This window comes from Cibotium barometz, chromosome 44, assembly GCF_041138505.1.
Source record: "Cibotium barometz isolate CiBa-2024 chromosome 44, ASM4113850v1, whole genome shotgun sequence".
In the NCBI taxonomy this organism is placed as follows: Eukaryota; Viridiplantae; Streptophyta; class Polypodiopsida; order Cyatheales; family Cibotiaceae; genus Cibotium; species Cibotium barometz.
The window spans coordinates 22,489,190-22,514,448 of record NC_141089.1 but is presented as its reverse complement, the minus strand read 5'-3'; the positions used below and the strand labels follow the sequence as shown (position 1 = coordinate 22,514,448).

The 25,259-nt window shown below is 46.7% G+C and overlaps 1 protein-coding gene across 10 annotated transcripts in view; it reads right to left on the bottom strand.

Moving 5' to 3' along the window:
• The window catches only part of LOC147613089 (putative CoA ligase CCL8), an 83,775-nt gene that overhangs the window by 35,671 nt on the left and 22,845 nt on the right, over positions 1-25,259 (bottom strand). For all 10 annotated transcript variants that reach the window (XR_015263358.1, XR_015263357.1, XR_015263356.1 and 7 more), the window contains exon 8: positions 7,853-7,951. Coding sequence is in view for 5 of the 10 variants with exons in the window: in XM_086782396.1 (XP_086638522.1) it covers positions 7,853-7,951 (99 nt within the window). In the remaining 5 variants the exon portion in view is untranslated. The remainder of the gene's footprint in view (positions 1-7,852; positions 7,952-25,259) is intronic.

Below are 25,259 nucleotides of genomic sequence, written 5' to 3'. Positions count from 1 at the left end.
TACTATTTTGTAACTTCTTGTCTACAATTTTTAAGTTTAGGAAGTATTTTAAAAAAAAACGTACTAATATCATACCGTACCTCAAAAAATTTTAAGGTACCAATTAGTACCGTATTTTATCGTACCGTACCTTTCGTACTAACTAACCATGCTAATGGAAGGATTTTTTTTCAGAAATAAATAAACATTATCCATGTGACATTACTACTTAACCAACACTTCCAATCTTTTCTTTTTTTTCTCTCTTTTTTTTTCTTTTTTTCCCGGAAAAAAGATCCTTCTATTAGTTAATGAGAAAACGCCATAAGGCTACAAAGCTCACCTCGCAAGGAGGGATAAAAACACAGTGAACTCCTGAGCTCCACCCCCGTTGCTGGCCGCTCTCTGGGGGGGGCTACCTAGTAGTACATGTGGGAGGTGAGAAAAGCCAAACTGGAGGCCTGTAGTGCCAAGTGACATCCTCGCCCCTCGCGGTGAGGAAAGGGCCAGGCTGCCAAGTGCGGAGGAAAGCCTTGCGGCGCCCTCTCATGCGATCCGAGTCGCCCTGGAGTTTCCCCCAGTGTCCTCTCAAGGTGTGAATGATGTCCACCCAGAGGGCCTGTATGACCTCCGCCGGTGGAGTCGCCTGGCGGTCAATGGCCTCCCTGCATCGGGCTCTCCAAATGTGCCAAGCCGTCATGCTGCTGATCAACTCCCATCTGTGCCCGACCCCCTCCTGAGGGGCTGCCGAAGAGAAGACTGGCGTCGGAACCACCGCCATTACCCTGTCAGAGACCTGGATGGTCGTACTGCCAGGGGCGTCCTCATATCCAAGGGCCGGGCCGCTGTCCGTGGCCCAAGCCACCGCACCCCACGTCACCAGCATCTCACCTGGTGAGCCTGCAAAAACCATCCTGAGAGCGCGCTGCCAGACCTGCTGTGCCTGTGGGCAATCCCATAAGCAGTGCCGCTGCGACTCCTGTGCATGGCTGCACCGAGGGCAGGACGCTGGGTGATTGCCGAAAGCTAGCCAAGCCCCCACAACCAGTCCTCTATGCGCTGTGAGCCAGAGAAACAGCGTCACCTTCCGGGGCCGGAAGCTGGCCCAAAGGCGCTGCCAGAAGTCCCTAAGAAAGGCAGGGGAGAGCCCCTGTCGCCGCCAATGCTCGGCCGCGGCCGGGGTGCTCGCTATCCTGTGTCTCTGAATCCGCCGCCCCAGCCTCGCTATGTACTGAAAAAAGGGGGATGCCTGGGCTGGTAGGGGCCAAGTAGGGATCTCGCCAAAACCACTCACCTGGATCCCACTGAAGGGGAATAAGAGGCCTGCTGTCCCAAGCCCATAATCTCCAAGAACAGTCCTCCCCTATCGAGGCCGGTGAGGGGTCTACATGCCACTGTCTCTGATGAAAGCCGACCACCCGCACCCTCTGAAGAATACATCCCTAGAGCCCATCCAAATCTAGTCGTGTCCTCTGAAGCTGGCCGCCCCCTCCCACCTCGAAAGTGAGTGGGGCGACTCTCTCCGCTGTGCCGCAGACCGCTAGAAGGATCTCATGCCGAGTAAAGACACCCATCCACTGTGGAGGTGGAGGGTCCTGTACTGGGGTCCGCCACTCCCGGGGGATGGCCGCCTCAATGTCCTGTCTCATCAACTCTCTGCCCCTCATCCCACTGAGTCTCCTCTCCTGAGCCTCTAGAGGCAGCTGCTGAAAACCTATCCAGTCGTATAGGGACTGGGCTGGGCCAGAGCTCAGCGGGCCCCACGACACGTGAGACCGCGATCCAACCATATGGCCACTGGGGAGACGAATCAAGGGGTTCCAGATCAAAGGCTGCCTCAGGCGCTCCTCATCGGTGCCCGGGGGAGTCTGGAAGAGTGACGGCCTCATATGCGACCAGGCCCTCAGAAGGCTAGCTGCAAAATGCTCCTCGAAGCCAAGGCCCACTCCTCTGGATCGCTACTCTGTAAAGATCCACCTGATGCTGGGGGTCCAAGGGCCGCTAAGAGAAGGGGTGCGGCTGAGTATCCTGGAAACAAGAAACTCCTTCCACGGCTCAGCGCCTGGCAGGAGGCCACGAACTACCAACTTGCCAAGCAATGCTCGGCTTTGGCAAATAGGATCAACAATGCCCAGGCCGCCTCTCTCCCTCGGCTGAGTGATCACCGCCCATGCCACCTTGGCCCTGGCGGGCCGCCCGTCGCCACCGGACCAAAGAAAGTTCCTGATGAGCCTCTGCACTTGGCCAATGCACGCCCGAGAGAAGGCCCAGCAAGAAGTGATGTACCACATAGTAGCAAGCAGAACCTGGTTGGCCACAACTACTCGGCCAGCCAGAGATAAACGAGCGGTACTCCAATACAGAAGCTTCTTCCGAATGCTCAGAAGAAGGGGGGCTATCTGCTGCTCCGGAGATATGTCAATGCCCACATAGCATCCCAAATAACGCACTGTAGTGCCGGGGGGCAGCCACTGAAAACCGTCAACTGGCCTCCAAGTCGGGGGGGGCATAGAGCTGACCCACAACCCACACGACTTGTGCCAGTTGATCAAAGCGCCCGAAGCTCTGCAAAACCTGTCCATGGCTAAGGCTAAGCGGCGGAGGTTCTCCTCACCTCCCTGAAGATAGACAGCAGTGTCATCCGCAAACTCCGAGTCTAGGAGCTCCTCCGAGGTGCGGATGGGAAGCTGAAGGCCCCACAAACCTGTATCCTGTGCCGTCAAAAAAGTGCTCATGGCCTCCGCCACAAAAAGAAAAAGAAAGGGCGCCAAGGGGCACCCCTGCCGCACCGAGCGCGAGAGCTGGAACCTCTCTCCGCGCACGCCCTGTATCAGCACCTGGCTATGAGCCGATGTGTAGAGTGCAGAGACCCCACGGATCCACTGAGGGGGGAAGCCCATCCTCTCCATAGTGCCTTCCAAGAAGGCCCAGTCCACCCGATCATATGCCTTCTCGAAGTCGAGGAGCACTGCCAGATCCTCCTGTCGAAATCTAGCCAGAGCCGTAGCCTCCCAGAAAGAGAAAATGTTATCCAGAATGCTCCTATCCTGGATGAAGCCTGTCTGCGTGGAGTGGATGATGTCCGGAAGGTGAGGCTGAAGCCGCCTGCTGATCGCCTTAGCTAGGACCTTGTAGGCCGTGCCTAGCAAGGTGATCGGTCTCCACTGTCTAATCTCCAGTCTGTCTCCTCCCTCTTTGGGGATCAAGTGGATCAACCCCTCTGCCATGCTGTCCGGCATGACTCCTGACTCCATAATCTCCTGGAATGCCAATCTGAAGCCCCTATGTAAGAGGCCCCAGTACCTCTGGAAGAAAGCCACCGAAAGACCGTCCTCTCCTGGGCATTTGCCCCGAGGTAATGCCTGAAGAGCCTCCTCCAGTTCCGTATCTGAGAAGGGGGAGAGAAGGGAGTGCTGCAAATGGGCCGGCACAACCGGTCTCATGAAGCTCCAGACTGCCTCCCGAGCCTCTCTCACCCTGTCATCTGCTGGCTCAGCAGAGAGAAGATCCCTGTAAAAATCTGTGGCTATAGCCCGAACCCTGGGGGGATCCACCACAACCTGGCCATCAGCCTGCCGAAGACGCCTGAGACCCTCTCGTCTGAAGCGAGGCCCTGTCGCCTCAAAGAAATCTCGAGTCACTCTGTCTCCAGCCTGTGTCCAAAAAGAAGCCAAAGCATGGAATCGGAACTCCACCCTCCTCTCCTCGATGGATCTGATCTCAGTGCGAGCTGACTCCATCTGCTCTGAGATCCAAGGGCTCGTAGGATCCCTCCCCTGGAGTCTCTGGAGGGACGCTAGACTCCTCCGTAGGCTCCTCTCCTGCTCTCTGAAGGCCTCCAGCCGGTCCAAGGCAGCCTGTCTGAGCATCTAGCTGATCTCTTGCAAGCCACTGGCAAGATCGCTGGCTGCCGATCCTCTCCTGACCTGCAGCTCCTGCCAGACCTGCTCAACTCTGATCGCAATCTCGGGCTCCTCTATGAGACAATCTGGAATCCGGACGCTCTGGCCCTGCTCTCCTCTCGTGGGGTCCTCGATCTGGAGAAGCACTGGAAAGTGGTCTGAAAACGAGGAGCCTGCAAGTATGCCCACTGTGCCACCTCTATCACAGGCCCACTCATCAATGTAAAACCTGTCGATGCGGGAAAGGTTAACTCCTGTGGCCCGTCTATCCGAGCGCGAGAAAGATAGACTCCCCTGCAACCTGCCAAACTCTGGGAGAGTCCACGGATCCTGGCCTCTCACCTGTAGCACTAGTTCCTCCCAAGCAGCGAGCTCCGGCCCATGAATGGTCTCCTGGCTGCCCCCCATCCTGTCCTCTGCATCCTCCAGCATGTTGCAATCCCCTCCGAGGCACCAGTGGTCTGCCAAGGGGAGGGACTGCCTAATGGTGCTCCAGAACTCGGCTCTCCCGGTCGCCCCATTAGGGGCGTAGAAGTTGAGGAAGCCAATGCGGTCTTCCCAACCCGAAGGATGATCCACTGCGCACGACCCTGGACCAGAATGCCAGAGTCCACAACCTCGGATAGAAGCTGCTCGCTGACTGAGATGCATACTCCACCCTGATTCCCCTGGGAGCCATATGCCGGTGACCAAAGAGTGTGACTCGTGCCTGGCAAGATCTTCCCGCAGGTGCGGGTACGCCCGGCAAAAAGGTGGTGCTCCTGGATGAAAAGGATATCTATGGGTCCTCCAACGAGAGCCCTCTGGATCTCCTGGCGAAGTCTGCCCCGACCAATGTAGCAGCGATGTCCACCGAGACCCTGGATGTTCCATGAGAGGATCCTCATGGATGAGCTATGGCAAGTGAAGCAGCCTCCACTGGCTCACCCCTCTCAGCCGGCCCGGATGATCTGCCCTCCACTCTGTGAGTCTTGGGCGCCGGCTTGGAGGGAGAATAATCACTGTCTGTCCGGGTGCGGAGTCTCTCCAAAAAGAGGGTGACCTGTCTCTGTGTCCAGCCCCACTCCGCCTTCGCCCTATCCAAGGCATAGGCGTGAGACCAATCCTCTGCATATATGTATCTAAAGGTAGGCTGCACCCTCGGGGCGGCATGGAGGAGAATCAGAAGCACCGCCTCAACTGAGGTGTGGACCGGATCCGCCCGCCAGTCTCCTATACCAAACAAGCTCATGCGGGCTGAGTGTAATCGGGTCTGCAATAGGTCCGTGAGCCCCAAGTCACTGAAGTGGTGAGAAAACTCCAGTATCTGATCACGCAAAACTTCCTCTACAGAGTTGCACTCCCATGCTGTGTCTGGGGCAACACTGAGAGGAAAGGAGAAAGCCACCATGCTGCTCACCACAGAGGGAGAACGAGAGGGATGGCACACCACGCAAACTCGCAAGGGCGCGACCGGTGTCTCGAACGGGCCAGCATCCAGCTGGAGGCACCTGAAAAAACCGTAATCCACTGGTAGCCCCATCACTCGCGGGGGCCCCCCAGGGGAGGCTGGAGAGAACTCTGTGGTGGGCGAAGCAAGGATCGCCATCTCCACCGGCCCGGAGTGGCGGTGGAACAGCCGCTGGACTGAGCTCTGGCCTACCCAGCTGCGCTGCCCCGGGGCAGTGGGTGGTCTGGCGAAGTATCCTGGAGAGGCCGAGGGAGGGATGGGGGCTCGCGGCGAGGAGGGGGGAGAGCGAGGAGAGGATGGAGAGGCATCTGCCAAAGGATAGGTGTCAGGGGGGGCCGCCGGGGGAGGCGGGAGGGGGGGGGCTGGGGGGGAGAGCGGAGGGTGGAAGGAGTGCTCTCCGGGTGAGGGGAAGGGGAGCCGGGGATCGAAGAGTGCGGCCCGGGATCCTCAGGAATCTGCTCCAAGGAGGGGGCGGGGCCCCCCGCGGGGGGAGGCGAGAGCGGGGTCTCCACGTGGGAGGCTCCACCAACGGCCTCAACGGGCACTGAGTCTAAATCCTCGTCCATCGGGGTGGGACCTGCTGGCCGCCTATCCCTGACAGGAGCATAAGTGCGGGTAGGTGCCTGTACGCCAACCGGAGTCGCCTATCCGCCACCCTGTCCGCCAGCCTGTGCTGCCTGCTGGCGTCTGCGACGACGGTCCCTGCGGGCCGGGCGTTTCCGCCGGCGAACCTCCTGCCATCCGCCAGCCTCCTGGGACTGCGCGGCATCCTCTGCCGGGGCCTGCTCGTCAGATGATGGCGCCTGCTGTGGTGAGCCAGGGATGTCCGGTCTCTGAAGTGGATGGCCACCCCTCGGGTCTCCTGTAGGGGGTCCAGAGGCGGCATAGCGTGAAGGATGAGCCCCCTTGCGGGGACAGGCGCGTGCGAGATGGCCCATCTCCCGACATGTATAGCACTGGCCGGGGAGGCCCGAATACTCCACACGCTGTATCATATGTCCTCCAGAAAGACAAGGGAGAAGGATCGTCTTCGGGAGGGACTCCGGTGACGGAACCACAACCCGAATGGCCGGGAATCCTGCTGCCCGAGCAATCACTGAAGTCGCTGTCTGAGGCGTCTCCACCACTTGCCCGAACGCCTTGCCAATGGATGACAAGAGAGGCAAGTACTCCCTACGGAGTCCAGGAAAGCAGATAGTGACGGGGAAACCTGTCGCGCCTGCTAGCGGGTCAGAAGCGGGGTCGAAACCATGAGTCCATCGCGCCAGGAACGCCCGGGATGAGCGGAGGGCAATGGGGCTCCGAGCCAGCACCATCTGAGCTGCCTGTGGGGACTCGAAATCCACCTGGTAGTAGCCACGTCCCCAAAAATCTACGCTGACGATCTTGGCGGGCACGCCAACAAGGCTGCCTTGCAGAAGGTCGCGAAGCTCTCTCCGCATCGGACGGCTACCCACTATCTTGCAGACCAAGGAGGAGGCCTCAAGAGCGGAAACTGTGGAAACAAACAACTGAAGATCTTCAGCTGTGAACTCCAGACGGAGACCGGAATCGGCAGGGTTAGTCGGAGCGGCTTCCATGGAGTCCTCCAGAGGGAAAAGGCCAGAAACCGGGGTCACCAACGGGAGGGACACAGCCCTGCGAGGAAAAAAGAGAGGCGGAGGGCTACAGGATATCGGGGGGGCGGGGCAGGGGGGGGGGGAGCTGAGGCGGGGAGGAGTTAGCGGTGGGCGGAGGGGTGAGACGGAAGGGAGGAGAGAGAAGGCGGAGGGGGGAGAGGTGGCGGGGGAGAGAAGAGAGGCGGGGGAGAAGGAGGCGAAGGGGTTAGAGAGGCGGAGGAAAGATGATGGGGGAAGGAAGCAAGCGGCGGGGGGAATGGCGGGGAAGGCAGCGTGGAAGGTGGCGAAGGAAGAGAAGGCGGGGGGGAAGAAGGCGGAAACGAGGAGGGAGGCGGGGGAGTGAAGGCGGGGGAGGACGCGAGGCAGAAGGCGGGGGAGAGATGGCGAAGAGGGGCACAATGGACAGGCGGGGGGGAGAGGGGGGCGCGATGGCGAGAAGCAGCGGGGGGGGGGGGGGGGGGGGGGGGGGGGGGGGGGGGGGAGAAGCGGAGCTCGCAGGCCTCAGGCCATTAACTCTACTGGCATGTAATCTGCCATCCAAGTCCTTGAGTTGGTACTTCCAATCTTTTCAACCATGTGGATGGCAGAAAATATTCAGATTCAATGCACAAGAGGTGTTTTACGCATCATGACCTTAAAAAACAAGACGTGTCAAGGTCCCAAACTTAACAAAAACTAAAGTGCAATCTTGACTCCATAGTGTCTACTCACAAAGCTTCAAACATAAATTCCTTCATGCAACACAGATTACAACTTACTGTAGCATCTTTCTGCCGAAGGAAATCGACTGTTTACAAAATCAGACCAGTATACATTTTCCTTTCTTATAAAATGCCTAGTTTCCATACATCATTATATGACTACTACATGATGTAAATAGCAAAGCTTGTTTCTGAACAAACCATAAGACGCAACTTCTGAGCAGCTGATGCAGCAATCTTCTGTGCGTCCTTGTCCATGCTCTTGTAACCTTGAAGCAAATATAAATACATCGTGGGAACCTGCTCGCAAAATGACAGCAAATGCATAGAGGTTAGACACACAACACTTTTATACCGATAACTATGCTTTAACTCTTCATTTTGACATACACCTCAAAAAAAAAAACACTCAAGCAACAACTATGAGGATCCTTATGCGGATGATCTGCTGTGCATGTGCAAGGAGTCAATCATCTCATGATCAACTGCTGAGGTTAATGGTTTTCTGTGCCAAATTTTAAAGGAAAAAATTTGGTTGTAAATTTGTCTAGCACCTACCCACCCTTGACACAATCAATTGTTTCTCTCAGCACCTTAACTAATATCTTGCTGGCATAGAGAGGTATATCAAGAGCTGGAGCCCCGCTAGCCTCGAGCAAGACCCCCACACACCCCCTTGCTTTTGGATTTTTTTTTTTTAATCACTTGTTTTAAAACAACAAAAGCAAAGTCAATTTACTGTAAAAAGGAGGTTTCACGGCTGATTTGATCATAACAAGAGGTTGGTGCTTGCAAGGAGGCTCACTGATTGCTCCCAAGGGCTCTCCTCAGCTGGTCGCCTCCATCTAGGGTTGGTTGTGGATATATCGAGGTGGTAAAGAGTATGCCAACAAGCTTTCACACAAGGAAAAGCTAAAAGCAAACTGTTTTAGGGTTTTCACCACCAAAAAAAAGATTTACAACAAATTTCAGTGTTGTACGAGTGTTGTAAGGATGCCGTATACGGATTTTGCAGCAATGCGGGCATGTATGGACAAACCCATACCTAGCTGTAGAATCTGAAATATGACCATGTGGCTTCAAAACTACTATTTTAGGATGCTTTTCAGCCTATTCAAACAATTTTCAAGCTTTTTTTGCTTTTTCGAATGAGTTCAAGACCGTGGATAGCTTATGGGATTGTTTCTCTTCCCATGTATGTGTCTGGGAAGTGATGTTATCAAGGCTATACTGTTGGACATTGAAGATGGATTTCCACGAGTTTAGAGGACACCCATGTGGACATCTTCCATGCTTGATGGAAACCTTTGGATCTATAGGCATCTATGGATTTGTCAATATATTTTGGGATATTGTTATTATATTTTAGATAACCTAGTGCTAGCACCCCCAAAGCTTGTAACAGATAAATATCCTTGGTAATATGACAAATCTAGGAGAAAGGAGGGGGGAGGGGGGGGGGGCGGCTTCGGTCCCAATGTGGTGTCCAATATTTAAGTGTGCTTGTGGTTTTAAGTGGATAAATTGTGTGCCTTTATTTTAAGCTTTTAATCACATTATGTGGCCCCAAGATTGGTCACATTGGTATCAGAGCACATCTTTCCTTTTATGGAAGGAAAACGGTCTTGACTAGACTAGGCTATTAGTGTGGTTAAGAAAAAGTCCTCACAATCCACTAGCCATGCAACTACTGAAATTTGGGAGATTTCAACTAATAATTTGGGAAAATTCTCCGCAAGTTAACTGCTTGTGCAAGTTATGTCCAAACCCGATCAGAGAACCTTGTTTGTGAGAGAGGACCTGTCACCATTTGGCCACCCAAATGGTTCACTCTTGCTTTCACACTATGTACATATTGGATTGGTGTCCATGGCTTATGGAATACGCCTATGCAGGTGATTGACACGTGTCATGCTGTATAGTTGGATATGATATTCCGCTGGGACTTGATGTTATCATGCCCGGAATATCTGGAGGACTTGGCTTTCCGCTGGGACTTGTGCCTTTGTGTACATGCCCGGAAACGCCTGGAGGACTTGGCTTTCCGCTGGGACTTGTGCCTTTGTGTACATGCCCGGAAACGCCTGGAGGATTGGCTTTCCACTGGGTCTGGTATTGCGTATACTTGCCTGGAAACGCCTGGTCTTATATGGTTTCATGAACGGAAATTGCTCATGCCAATGCTGCATTGCATAGCATCTTTATGTGCTTGCCTGCAAATGAAATTGCATGCTGTTTTCATGCCTGCATGACCTATGTGTAGTTCCGGGCTAGGGGACGCCCGCCCGTGAACCGTGCGTGTGAAACTGTCTGCTGACATGGTTGTGTGGCATGTGAACAGGTGGTAAGTATTACCCAATCTAGGCTCAAATAGCCCTTAGGACTTAGCCAATATTTATAAGTGAGTGCGTTCCCACTTCATTAAAGTTTGGGCGCCCAAAAGTCACTTAAAAATTATGACCGCTTCCAAGTTCACACTCACTGAAGTCCCGAGGCGGACAAGACTCAATGTCCAGGACCTGATCCTCCCTTTTTACTCATAAATGGGCATCTCTCCATGTCCCTTCACCTGATTGGACCCCAATTCACTTACTTATTAAGAGAAATTCGTGTTTTCTCTTCATGAGGATTTTTGGAGACTGAAAACTCTGTTTTTCCACCATTTCTCTCCATTTCCAAGCTCTCCATAGCCATACCCAACTTGCTAGGGTGTTTTCCAAGCTTCCAAGAGTGTTTCCAAGTGCTAATCACTCTCCTACTCACTCCCAATGACTGAAATTCAGCAAAACAGCTCTCATTTTTGCTGTAATTTCTGGTCTTTTTGCTGAAAACCCTAATTTCAGCCTTCCTTTCTCAAGTTGAACCATAGGGGAAGCTTTCCCAAGGTTCCCTTCATCCTCTTGAAGACTTTTGTCACGAAGGATTGCGGCAAATCGAAGATATCAACACTTCTAAAGCTTCCAACGCGAAGGCTTCCGCTTGCAATAACTTCTATGAAGACTGGTAAGCTAATTGGACAATGTGTTGTCATTACTTACTCAGTAGAAGGGCAGGACTCCTTGTTTAGCCGCCCTGTGTAGTATTTCTCTTGTCCTATGTGCTCTTGAAGATGTTGCTACCTTGCTTGGTAGAACATAGAGCCAATGGTAGAGAATATGGGCACTGAAGTCGGGCCGGGAATCAAGGCAGCTCCTTGGTGATCTACATCGACATACCATTGTTTTCTAAATGCTGAATTTCATATGCATTGGCATGGAGGATTTGGCAATGGATGCCCGTGAAGCTATGTATTGAATTTCTCCAATAGTAATACAATTTACTCAAGGGAGGGGTCGGCCGTTCCAGCTCATTGTGTGCCTCTTATCAATTCAGCAATTTACTTCTTGTATTTGAGCAAGTGTCCTTCAAATCTTAGTGTATTTAAGTGTATTGATTAGCATTGTGTTCAACCAAGTTACAGGACTACTTATGGGGGAAGACCAACTTTGGACCTCAGAGAATTTGGCTTCCACAAGAGGACCTCCTCTTCATATTGGAGGAGAGGAAAACTCGTCATCACCAACATAAAAGCTAAGCTATCTTTTGAGTTTTGCAAGATTGCAATATTTGCTATTCCTTCTTTTTCTACAAGATCGTTGCATTGGTTATGTGCATCCTTACCCTTGCAACTTTGCAAGGAGTATGTGTAATGTTTTCTTGCAGATTGTGATAAGGATCTGAAACTTGAGCCCACCTCGCCTCCAAGGTGTGTGGTCAGAGTACCAACACGGAGCACAAGTGGTAAGAGTGACCTTAAGCCCATCTCTCCTCCTAGGTGTGTGGTTAGAGTACCAAAATGGAGTGCAAGTGGTAGAGTTTTGAATTTGGTTAGGCATTAGATTCAAAAGGTGTTGAGCATTGCTAGTAGAGTCCTAGAGACTTCACTCTTCATTCAGTACCCTTTGGATGTATATTGACTAGGCTCAAATTGTACGATTCGCAAAGCCTAGGTAATGAGTCACAAGTGGTAGTATTCCCGAAGCTCATTTGTATCAAGTGGTACAATTCCCAAATCTATGCTAAGTAGAGGATCAAGTGGTGATCCTTCAATAAGTGGTATGATTCACAGTCCCTATAAGACATGTCGAGATTTGGATCAAGTGGTACGATTCTTCCCGGATCCTTCGGTCAAGTGGTACGATCCCCGGACCCTATGGTCAAGTGGTACGATTCTCGAACCATGTTAGACAAGCTTGTCGAATGGACTCTTGAAGAGATCACGTGTGACACAAGAGTAGGACCCTTGGACCAATTGGCCATTGTGCATATGGAACAGCATAAGGACATACCTTGGATACTAGAATGCTAGTCCAAGATGAGACTTGGCTCTACACGGAGCCTAGTCAAGCCAGACTTTGCTCTTCACTTAGTACTTTTTGGACTGAGTGCAGTATTACTTTTTGCACTAAGTGCAGCTAGTAGAGTGGTGGACACTTCTAGTAGAATCATATGCATAGTTCACTGTCTCCCCATAGTGAATAGGGATATTGATTAGAAGAGGGAAACATTGTATTTCTCATTGGCTCTAGATGGCTTTGGATGGCTCTGGATGGCGCTCTGGATGGCGATGGATAGCTTTGAAAAGCGTTGGATAGCTCTAGAAAGCATTGGACTTTGGAGATCGACACGGCTTGTTAGAGTTATCACGTATCTCAACGGGTCGCTTGTCTTGGATATGTTGGTCAAGTACATGTTTATGTTCTTGCAAGACCAATTGGCTTTCGGTTATCACGTCTCGAGGAGTCTCTTGTCTTGGATATGTTGGGTTGTGATGGAGGAAGAGCACTATCGTGCTTCCTTCCCTGAAGCACTCTTCTTGGACAATTCTTTGTTACATTGGTATTACGCATAGTTGCATTCCGTACCCATACTCATCCGATGTGCACCTTCAGTACTTTCCGTACCACTCCATATGTACCGTACCTTGTACGGATAAGGTCTACGTACCAAATATGAGGTTCAATGTACAGCACTTATTTGGCCCATTTTTTAATTATTTTAGTCAGTGGTTATTGCTCAATAGTTAATAGATTAGTTTTCATTTTAGCATTACCATTTTCTTTCATGCTATTTTTGTATGGATATTAGATATTCCTTATTTTACTATATATATATATATATATATATATATATATATATATATATATATATATATATATATATATATATATATATATATAGTAAAAAATGTGAGCGTACTTAAAGTACTTATCTTGGTGCATACTTTACGTACTCGTACCATACACGTACCATACTGTAACTCGCGGCGCCCGGGGGACTAGGGCCTTTGGCACACTTGTTGATACCATCAATGCATATTAAAACATTTAAACACGGCCACAGCCTTAACACATATCCATCATCACTTTGCATAAAACATAAAGCTCGACAAAACATCCACAAATGCTAAAAATGGAGCTTGCAAATGTGACACCACATAGAGGCCGGAATGGGCCGATCCCCCTCTTGGAGTATTTTATTACCCAAGGAGAATAATATCATGTACAAGCTTTGAGGGCCTAGCTTTGAGGGCCTTACTCTCCCCACAGGAGATGCCAGATTATCCATATACAAATGCCATAACACAGCCTAATACGAGGCTACCAAGCCGGAACACAAGCTATAAGAAAATGCCAAGCCAACAATATAATCCATATACCTCCGTGTGGGTATTGATTCTTCCTTAAAAACCACGGGTCTTCATGCAATAGAGCTGGTGCAACAGGTTCAGCTCTCCATTCAGCCCGTACAATAGGTACAGTGGCTGGTACAATAGGTACGATGGCTGGTACAGCCGGTACAAGGACTGGTACAGCCAAAACAGTGGCTGGTACAGTAGGTACAATGGCTGGTACAACAAGTATAAGGACTGGTATAGCCAGTACAGTGGCTGGTACAGCAAGTACAAGGGCTGGTACAACAAGTACAATGGCTAGAAATCATAATAAATGATTAAATTCCCTTGCCTTCAGTATTTCTTCGCAATGGAAGCCTCCAAAATAGTCCCCAACAGCCGGTATTCTTCATGGGCAGCCTTCAAGAGAGAGAGAAAGAGAGTAGCCATCATTAGGGCAGCCTGTAACGGTGGTAGAGGCTACTGTGCAGCAAGAGAGCCTCCATTAATGAAGAGAGGGGGCTCCAATTTATAGATTTGGGGCTCCCATGAGTGAAAATGGAAAGAGAAGGCTATGATGACAAGTGGAGAGCCACACAATAGCTGGAGTGACAAGTGTGAGGCCACTTTGATCCACTTTTTGACAAGTGTGAGGCCACTTGTCTCACTTTGATCCACTTTCTTGCCACATGTCCCAATCTAAGAGATGGGTCCTTCCATAAACTTTATCTCTAAAAATATCCCAATTGGTAGACATTCTGTCGTAGGCACTTTGCCAACTCTTGGTATCTGCTCAATTCCAAATGTAATGACGCGAACAGAATTTCCATCGGAGTCGGGCCAAAAATAGCACCTCTCCTAAATTTTAGGAGTGTGGTCCTTTGTATTCTAGGATAATCTCCTATTCCCAAAGCTTGTACTTTCCAAATATTTAGATATCCTGGAGTCCACCAGACCACTTTCATATTGGGAAATGTCCAGGCTGGTAACACATACCTCACCATACCTAAAGTACTCAACCATTATGGTATTATCTCTCAAGTTGGAAATCTCGTCGCCCTCTAGAACACACACTTGGACCAAGATTGTACTTTTGAGATCGGTTCTTGTGCCGATGTTTTGGGTATTTGAAATGCTACATTGACTAATCTCAGCTTAGTCTGTGATTTGACTACGTGTTCAGAGACACGGGTAACTCTTGTACTTGTACCTGAGTTTGGATTATGGATCTTTTTCATGGAAAGATGGACTTATTGATCTTCTCCATGGACAGATGCACTTCCTTATGGAAGTATGGTATACAGGTTTCTTTGGTATAGACTTTTGGATTTACTTTCTCGGAATATGCTCGTCTTGTGAAAGAAACAATAATAAATTGGTCACTTTCAGCGTAATCAGTCCTCCATCCATGGTTTTGAGGATGTTGAGGACTCTTGGATTATGCTAGACTGTCATGTTGAAGTGTCAAAAGGCAGCCATTTATATGGTCAAAAGCCTTGGTCTTTGGGGGGCCATGGGCACCCTTGGTGGGGACCAAAATTATTACATCAATTTAGAGCTTAGCTTTGGGACCCAAGTGTCCAGATACTTTATCTGGACCGCCCCACAATTACAAACCTTCTCTATGAAAGATATAAACTAAGGTGATTCAATCTAGATATATATAATTCTAAGGAATATTGGCTTCAAAGCCTTCAACCTCTGATTCTAAACTAACCCAAGCTTCTCCATGATCATAGCTAAGCTTAGATTTGAAGCATAAAATGGAAGGAAATCTAAATTGACTTCTATAGCAAACTTCTCTTCATCATTCATCCAATGATGTAGCCACATAAGAAGCTCGTGATACAGTTGGCCAAAATAATACTCTTTAAACTCAAGATAATGGGCAGTCATTCTTTCCTTGTCGCTTACCATGTACTAAAATGCAACGCTCACAACTTCATATTCATGGTTAAATGCCAATTGTCAATGGGCCATTCTCCAATTTTTCTCTACTTAATTAAACATTCTCACAAGAAGACATTTTGAAAACGAAATGAAAGGTAATTTGTAAACAAGAAATCGTTATGTATGTATGTATATGTATATGTAAATATATATATATATATATATATATATATATATATATATATATATATATATATATATATATATATATATATATATATATATATATATATATGTATATGTATATGTATATGTATATGTATATGTATATGTATGTATATGTATATGAAGTTTTATTAGAATCAAGAGTCTAGTCATATACTCAGGCTTCGCATATAGGCTCATAATCTTCCCCGGGAATCACAATTCTATCTTGGGGTATGTAATCTCTAATCACTCTATACAGATTATGCTGAAGTACACGATTCGGGGTCAAGGTAGTGTATAATACTATCTCTCGAACAACGCCGAGCCACATAAGTACCATCGTCAGAGTGAGGTTCTCCTAGAATCTAGATGTCAAGCTACAATAAGCATGAACCCCCTCACCATAATACCATAAGTACCATCGTCAGAGTGAGGTTCTCCTAGAATCTAGATGTCAAGCTACAATAAGCATGAACCCCTTACACATAATACCATAGGAAGCATCGAACTTCCAAAGTCGAAAAGAACCGGTTTATACAATGGCGTATCAAGGTGGGTCGAGACTGCGGATCCCATGAGAGAAGATGCTCAAAGGAATCAGCAATCATATAAAGTTCCTCTATGATCTCTGGTACTCAAGAGATCTCGGATGCAACAATTGGCTAAGCCATCTAGAAAAAGAAGAAAACTAGATAAGCTTCAAATCAGGCTAGCTAACTAATCCTAATAAATCAACCACGCTCTAATACCAGCTATGAGACCCCCACCCCTCAACCAATAGAGTAAATTTGACAATGGAAAACAAGAGGAGCACCTCACTCGAGACCTCTTCTAACAATGTCTCAATAATTAGCTACTTTAGTACCAATCCATATGAGATACTACAAGAAGGCTTTGTTAAGAAATGTAAGGAGAGTCCTCCACCAAGGTTCTAATCGTCTAGACTTCTATAACTAGATTCAGGGTACCTAATTAATCCTAATAAATCAACCACCCTCTGATACCAGTTGTGAGGACCCCACCCCTCAACAAATAGAGTAAATTTGAGGGCGGAAGACAAGTGGAGCACCTCACTCAAGACCTCTTCTAACATTGTCTCAACAATTAGCTACTTCAATACCAATCCGTATGAGATACTACAAGAAGGCTTTGTTAAGAAATGTAAGAAGAGTCCTCCAGGGTTCTATTGGTCTAGACTTCTATAACTAGATTCAATAGTTTATTCCTCATTAGTTCTCACAAGCACGACCAACAAGCGGCTACCCGAGGCTCAACTTATCATACCATACTCCTCAATTAATGAAGATAACTACTCTATTTTCCTGCGAATCCTATCTTCTAATGGTCAAGTCAAATCTCGAAGTCATTGTCTCTCATCACATAAATCCCCATTTTCTTAATTGCCCATTTCTCAGATTCTATGATTAAGCCTAACCCATCCGACCCAATGGGTTAACCAATCACCCGACCACTTAATCTTAGAATCTTGATTTTTTTGGTTTGGGTTGTGCCCAAGAACAAGGGAATCACATTACTGAGCCCCCTATCCAGCACTAGATAATCATGCAAGAAAACAGGCACTGTCTCTCATCACATAAATCCCCATTTTCTTAATTGCCCATTTCTCAGATTCTATGATTAAGCCTAACCCATCCGACCCAATGGGTTAACCAATCACCCGACCACTTAATCTTAGAATCTTGATTTTTTTGGTTTGGGTGGTGCCCAAGAACAAGGGAATCACATTACTGAGCCCCCTATCTAGCACTAGATAATCATGCAAGAAAACAGGCACACCAAACTTCTTGAAAGAGTAATAATACTAAACATTCACTTCTTTTTAAAAAAAGTATAATCATCGCAACTATAAACAATCCACTGGTCTAGCCAGTTACACAAAACGTATTAGATGCACTGGGCTTTCACCCCATCCAATCTACGGATAATCCTTCTAAGGTGTCTGGGAATCCCGACAACACGTAGCTCACGGAATTCTAGTCCCAGATCACTAGAAGGTATATCTAGTATACGTGCTCCGAATACCCAATGTCTCATAACCTCTGCGTTGGTATATAAAAAGAAAGGACAATTCTCTACACTGGCATTGCCTAGGAAATCCATAGACCCTTGTACTGGCTCAATATCATCCAAGGATTCAATGAACCCCTGCACTGGCACAACAACTAGAGCACGAACCCCCATCCTTCCGAGTTGGATCACGACTTGAAGGACCCTCATCCAATCCAACTTAGGTAAGACATTCAGCCTTTTTCTGGTGGTTTGTCTTCTCTAATCCAATCCGGTATCTTTCCCATCAAAGGTTTCGGTGATTCCTCATCAATCAATTTCTCAAGTCATCATACGGTATACCATCCTTTAACCTCAATCCTTCCGGATTCAAAGATGTAAACTCCAGATTCCACCTTTAACCATTTCCAATTTAGACATAATTTCTACATACTAAGCCTTGGTCTTTATTCTCATCTATCAAGAGTCAACCATCCTTAATCTTAGAACAATTAGATGGGTCATATAACCATTCACTTAATTCTATAAATTGTTCTAGGATCTTTTTATCTATCATTTCTCTCTCTAGGTCCTTTCGAAAAGTTTAACCATCTTCTCTCTCTAAATCCTTTGAGAATTCTAATTAATCAAAAAGGGATCCCTATGGTCATAACTAATCTTCTTTAATAAAGAGTAATTCATAATTAAACCAGTAAGCCTAACTCTTTCTTATTTCAACTTAAAACTAGGTCAATCACACTCTCTCACTACACATTTATGTGTAAATCAAGTATACACCTACTCAAAATTTAATCTTAAGGGTCTGTAAGCTATGACCTTCTCTTTTCTAAGGTAATACCCTACTCTTAAGACCTCATAATAATTAATGTATATCTAACCGATTAATTTCTAAAGAGTCATCTCTCCACATTTTTTAGTGTAAATTCTCATAATCTTTCCAAATAGTTTTACATATGTATAACCTTATTCTTGGTTTATCTAATTTAATTCATGCACCTAGGCATAATGATTTCTTTAATTTATATTTCATGAGGTTTCTAAATATAATTAAAACCCATCTAAACTCTTCTCTTAATTTATTAATCCATCTATAGTCAAAAATCAAAACTAGGCCTTCATTTAATCTAAATCTAGTATTTTAGTCTAAGATAGCTAGTCAATTTAATGTACACCCAACCTTAGTCCAGGCAAAAAATTAAAGATCAATCTTCTAGACTATAGTTATAACATAGTTCTACCTAGAATGAATGTCACATGCACCCAAACTAGCTCATCAACAATGCAAGAATCATGTCCAGAAGTAGTACCTTTATACCATATTTTGTCGCATGCCATTACCCCTTTGTGAGCCCTAGTCCGGGACATGTCAAGCACGAGCTACATAGGTCAATCTCCAAGCCATAGAGGTCTCTCACGTCAGTGTCAGGTCAATCCCCTTAACCCACTTTGGACACATGTACGCAACATTCTCCAGCTTGTATAAAAGTCATGTACAGGCTCACATGACATGTTTGATGGGCTTTTACCCATAGCCATTAGTGGGAATTCAGTTCAGCCCCTATTCAGAATATGCCTCACGTTGAACAAGATGTAAGACATGGAACAGCCAGCAAATCAGCCCCCTTCTATGGAAGAGGTTGAAGATGTTGTCAAGGAAGAGCAAACAGCCAGTCAAGGAGCCAAACCTGAGCCTAGATGGTTGTTGAAAACCTTGAAAGATGTAAAATCTCAGCCATGCATTGAATGTTCAACATGGGGAGTCTGCATTTGTCATGGGGGTCTTTTGCATTCACAAAAGCTTTCTTATGAAGAAGCACAGGAGAATGAGCACTGGTGGGTGCAAGCCATGCAGGATCATAGTTTCCATACGGGAACCATACGGCAAACGCATTCGGGTATGGAAGTACGAAAAATTACGGTTCACACTCCCAAGAAATTCCATACGTTGGATACCATACGGCACCCTAAATTTAAGAAAAAACATGCTACATATGACACAAAAAACCAAAGAAACTTGAAACTGTAAAGATTTTGGGATTAGAAAAAACATAAATGATGTAGAGCCAGAATCCAAACTCCAGACTTTATATTACTGTAACTTATTTACATCATACATGTATGATCAATGATGTATGATGATCATGTATCATGTAACATGTTACATAAGTAGTGACTAGGGAGTGTGGAGTGGGCAAATGCCAAAACCTGTCACTTGTAGACATAGTTTTTTCATACAGCAACCATACGACATACGTGTAAGACTCTGGAACTATGAAATAAGTATGGTTCAAACCTTGGAGAAATTCCATACGTGGGATTTCATACTTGATTCTTAAATTAAAGGGTAGACATGCCATTTTCAAAGAAGTGAACCATGAGAGACTTGAAGTATGTGAAAGCCATGATAGATGGTCTATCATGGTTTTCACAAATTGACCATGTTTCATCCGTCATCATGGTTTTCACAAATTGACCATGTTTCATCCGTCATTGACAACTAATCTCTATGTCTAGAGAAGATACAAAACATTTTCTTTTTTGGCTAGAGTATGATAAGTTTTTCCATACGTGACCATACACGACCATACGCATACGGGTATGGAAGTATGGAATATTTTCCATATGAGTATGAAAAAAACTATGTGCAGGATGAGATTTCTTCTATCATGAAGAATAATACATGGGATCTTGTGGACTTGCAAAAGGGCAAGAATGTCATTAGAACAGAGTGGGTGTATAAAGTCAAAAGAAAGTCTTGATAGTACCATTGACAAATACAAGGCAAGATTTGTCGCTAAAGGCTATTCTCAGAAAAAGGGAATAGATTACGAGGAGACTTTTGCTCCTACTTCTTGGATGACTATGATCTGTTCAATGATTGCATTGGCTGTACATAAAGGATGGAAAGTGCATCAACTCGACATCAAGATTGTGTTCTTGAATGGGGATTTGCAAGAGGAAGTATATGTAAATCAGCCCATTGGTTTTGAAGTTCCTCGCAAGGAACATAAAGTATGTAGGTTACACAAAGCATTGTATGCTTTGAAGCAAGCTCTAAGAGCTTGGTATGATAAAATACATGCTCAATTGTCCAGCTAGGATTATGTGAATAGTCCAGCTGAAACCACCTTGTACGTGAAGAAAATCAGTGCCAATATTCTCATAGTCATCTTGTATGTAGATGACATGCTCATGACAGGGACTTGTGAAGAAGAAATTTTAGATTTCAAGGCTGATTTGAAAGCTGAATTTGATATGTTGGCAAGCCGTGAAACACATTTTCCGTTATTTACAGGGTACCCTGGATCGTGGTTTGTTCTATCCCAAGGGGCAACTTGCAACTTTATGCATACAGTGATTCAGTCTGAACTGGAGATTATGATACCAAGCAATCCATGTGGGAATTGTTTTTTTTTTGGCAGTTCATGCATATCTTGGTTGAGTAAAAAAGCAACCCATTATTGCCACATCTACCTGGAAGGCTGAGTGCAGGGCAGCTTTCATTGCTACGGCATGTCTGTATCGCTGAGGAGATTATTGGCTGATCTTCATGAGTGTCAGCAAACACCCACAACTATTTCTCACAGATAGGGCCCTAGCAAGAAATCCCATATTTCATCCATGAACTAAGAACATTGAGATCCATTATCATTACATTAAAGAGAGATTATATGTAGAGGAGATCAGTTTATCTTACTGCCCTACACAAGATAATGTTGCAAATCTAATTACAAAGGCTTTGCCTAGAGAAAAGTTTGAAGCTTCCCGAAAAGCTTTAGGCTTGCTCTCATACAGAAAGTGATTTGCTACCTTGTACAAGTTCACACTTAAACTACACGAGGGATTTGAAGACAAATGCACACTTATGATAGTACTACTTGTGAACAAGACCTAACTAAGGGAATTTTTTCCCATGTGGTTTTTTCCCTTGGATATTCAATGTGAAAGGACACTCTATCTATTGCTTTGTAATTTCATATTATTATGATGGATGGATATATGTGGATGGTTGCCTCCATCACCTCCACGATTCTCACTCACATTTTTTGTGTTCTCTGTCTACCAATTTGGTTGTGAGCTGAAACCCTAACACTCTCTCTCTCTCTCTTGCTGTTGTGGCTATCCCCAACAATCTCATGATCAACATCACAAGGCGGCAGTATTTCTATCAACTCCTCAAGAAATACATCATTGCATTCACTCAACTACTCAGGTTCTTAGAATCTGAACCCTTGTCAACAAGATTTGAGTTTTACAACATAAACAACTTGCTTCTTGTGTCACCATTTGCCCACCCAATTGGTCCACCCGTGCTTTCTCATTCTATATGTACATTGGATTGGCATCCATGGCAGTTGCATATGTCGGGGATTGATGCCACTCATGTGATACTATAGACTAGGCTTTCCACTGGGACTTGTGCCTATGTGTACATGCCCAGAAATGCCTGGAAGATTGGTGTTCCATTGGTTCTAGTACCTTGTGTACTTGCATGGAGCATGTCTATTTTCGTAGTCTCATGAACGGGGATTGTCCATACCAATGTTGCATTGCATAGCATCTTTATGTGCTAGCTTGCAATGGGTTGGTCTTTTGGGACACTCAAACCAACGATGAGATCCATTACAAATTGTGCACAATACCGTCTTTTGTTGATCCCATCCAGAAGAAACAGTAGAAGGACGAGGATTGCGAGATTGGTCCCGTCCACGATTCGAACTGCGTGGTTGGAAGGATTGAGAACGTCGGAACCGAAAAGAGGACGATCCTTCTGATCGGCGAGGGTGTTGAGAATTATTCCATTGGAGATTAGGCCGGGAGGTAGAAGTGCCAGATGACTCTCTGCGACTATCTCGACTCATACGAGATGGCATCGACAAGATCGACAGGGTTATATTTCTGAACATCGGCACGCAATGTGGGGTTAAGACCTTCAACGAAGGCATGAAGTTCGTCCCGCTGGGGACAAAGAGTCAATCTCCAGTATCAAGTTGGTGAACTGGGAGATATAAGAGGCCAAGGAACCAGTTTGGTCCAAATGGCGTAAGCGAGTACGGGCTTGAAAATCCGCATTGACAGGTATGCACTGCTTACGAAGGACCCGCTCGAATTTTTCCCACGTTGTAACCGTTTTTCCGGCGTGCTGTCGTCGTTGCCACCACAATAAAGCAGTGTCTTTGAGTAGGGATACCGCAAAAATCACCTTTTTGGAATCAGAAAGGGTCATGGTTTCAAAGTATAACCGCAGATTGTAGAGCCATTGGTCTAAGATGCGCTCACTGCGCTGACCACCATAAGAGTCAGGGGGTTTAATTTCTAATTTCTTTGTTTTATTGGCTTGTAAAAGACGATAAAGAGTCTTAAGGCCGTCGCCTTCTGCCTCGGAAGGAATGACGTCTGCATCTGCTCGTACTGTTGCTGAAACATCTGCTGCTGGTACGGAACTCGTGTAGTGGCGATCCGTGTGGAGCTGCTGGATCTGAGAAGCCATGCCATAGACTCCTGGAGTTGCTGTTGGAACTGCTGTTGAAGTTGCTGCAAAGCTGGCTGCCATTCCGGAGGGGCTGGTATGTCAACAGGTTCTGCCGTGAGAGAAGATGTTGATGTAGAGGCTTCAGGGTGATGAGGCTCTGGGGGTTTTTGGTGTTGTTGACGCCGTTGGGCTCTAGTAAGAACCATCGGCTGGAGGGTACGGCATCTGGAAATCCCGAGAGGAGAGGCTACATACTGGTGAAGCGGCTATAGACCATCCAGTATAGTAAGGGCGATCCTCTGGGACTGGGCTCGCACGAGAGTCTGCTACTACTGGAGAAGAAGGTACAGGGGTAGGGACAGCTACTGGTGTCAAGGGTGTATACTCCGATGTAGAGGGACGCACCGTGAATGAAGATGGATTAACGTCCTCAGAATAGGTGCAATATTCATGAAAAATAATGCTACACTCGGAGAGGATAGCGCCAAGATAAGGATGACGCTTGAGTATAAAACAATAATGATCCAGATCCTGTGGAGAAGTACGAACATGGATCACCCACACGTTGAATTCTCGGAGGTGAGAATTCGGTGTGGCTATTTGAATGCGGTAATGAATGGGTTGGGAAAAGGGGGGCACACTCACTGGAACAGGAGCTGACTGGTGGAGAAACACGGGTAGGAGAGGGCACTATGGACTGAGAGGGTGTATCCTGTAAATAACTGAAATCATAGGTTTCCTCTGCCATAATCTGTCTCGGAGAAGAGGGTAATGTGTGTCCACGTGGTCTGAGAGGTGCTTTTGAACCCGTAAAAAGGGATATTGGCCCCAGAGGAGTGGAGAGCCCGCAAAAGAATGAAATGGCGGGTTTCTGATATATTAATACTCCACATTATGTGAGATGTTTATGCCCAAGAAAATGGAAAAATCACACCTGAAGGAGGTTGCCATAATAAGTAGTGTTGTAGGAGAAGAAGCACCAAGGATAGTAGCGGTCAATTCAACAGAAAGCACCAACTACCAGTGGCTGGTCCAATCACAGGTGTAGACAGCAGGATGCCAACAATGAGGAGAGGTACGGGTGCTGAATCCGTGGAGGAGAAGGACAACTGCACGCTGGCGCGAAGAAAACCGTTTGCAGGAAGGCGGCGGGTGCAGGCCGAAACGGATCAAGCAAGGTGGCGCCGTTTCGTAGGGGCCCGTAAGGTAAGTTTGTGGTTTTTTTTTTTTGTGTTTGTACACGTGGCATTAAAGCCTTAGAGTCTTGACCTTTGGTTGGGGTTATTAGGTGTGGGGTTTTTTTAATTTAAAAAAATCAACGAATCGTCATGCGCTCTCCACCGGCAGCCGATTGGGAAAGCTTCCACGAAGGGGTGCGACTGCTCTTGGGAGGGGTACCGGTTCATGAAGGGGTGCCGCCTGAAGAGGTAAACCTCCTGATTGAAGGCTTTTTTTTTTGTCTCCTTTATGCAACAGTGTCCTGCATATGGCTGGCCCGAACTTAATCAGCAAAAATTGGGAGTTGGGGACTGAAATTGATGGGGCATTCTCTCTTGCTCTTCCATTCAACACTTGCTACACCCAATTTTAGGGTTTGGGTAGGCTGATTTTAGGGTTAGGGTTAGGACTGATTTTAGGGTAAGGGTTAGGGTTTGGCATAACACAGTGCGGAAAAAAGTTTGCTCTCATACCACTGTAAAGCTTTTATAGCTTTATTAACATAATTAAGACTTAATTAATGAACATAAGACAAATACTGCAAGAAAGACTGAGTTGTTTGCATTAAGACAGGGGCCTTTCTTAAATAGAGGCCGAAAGGGTACAAGTGAAGAGACACATCCTTGGGAAGGGATGTGGCTATTGAATCAACGGTTATGTCCTTTGGACTTAGGGGTGTGTCTTTTAATGAATAGACATGTCCTTTGATAGTGACCCATGTGTAAGGGTGTGACCCTTCACAGGTGTCCTTTCAGTTAATAAGGGATTAAGGAGTAATTAAGGAGAGATTAAGAGAGTTAGTCACAATCGTGACACCCCGACTACCACCCTCTTGTCCAAGAGATCTTCACATTGACTTCCTCCCACGCTTGGAACCTCCGAGCAAGTTTCCCTATCGCCTTAGCAAGTCTATGGAGGTAGAGCTGGATCGAGTGGATCTAGACAACTCAAGAAGTTGCCACGGCAGTCAAGATTTTTCTGACCGAGTGTTTCACTATTTGCAACTCCAATTCTCTTTGTCAAGAAGGACACAATGGTGCATCTACGTCGATTATCGTGCTCTTAACAACCTAATAATTACTTGCCATTCATGAGACAATTGCTGATGATCCATGACTCGGGAACCAACAACATTTATC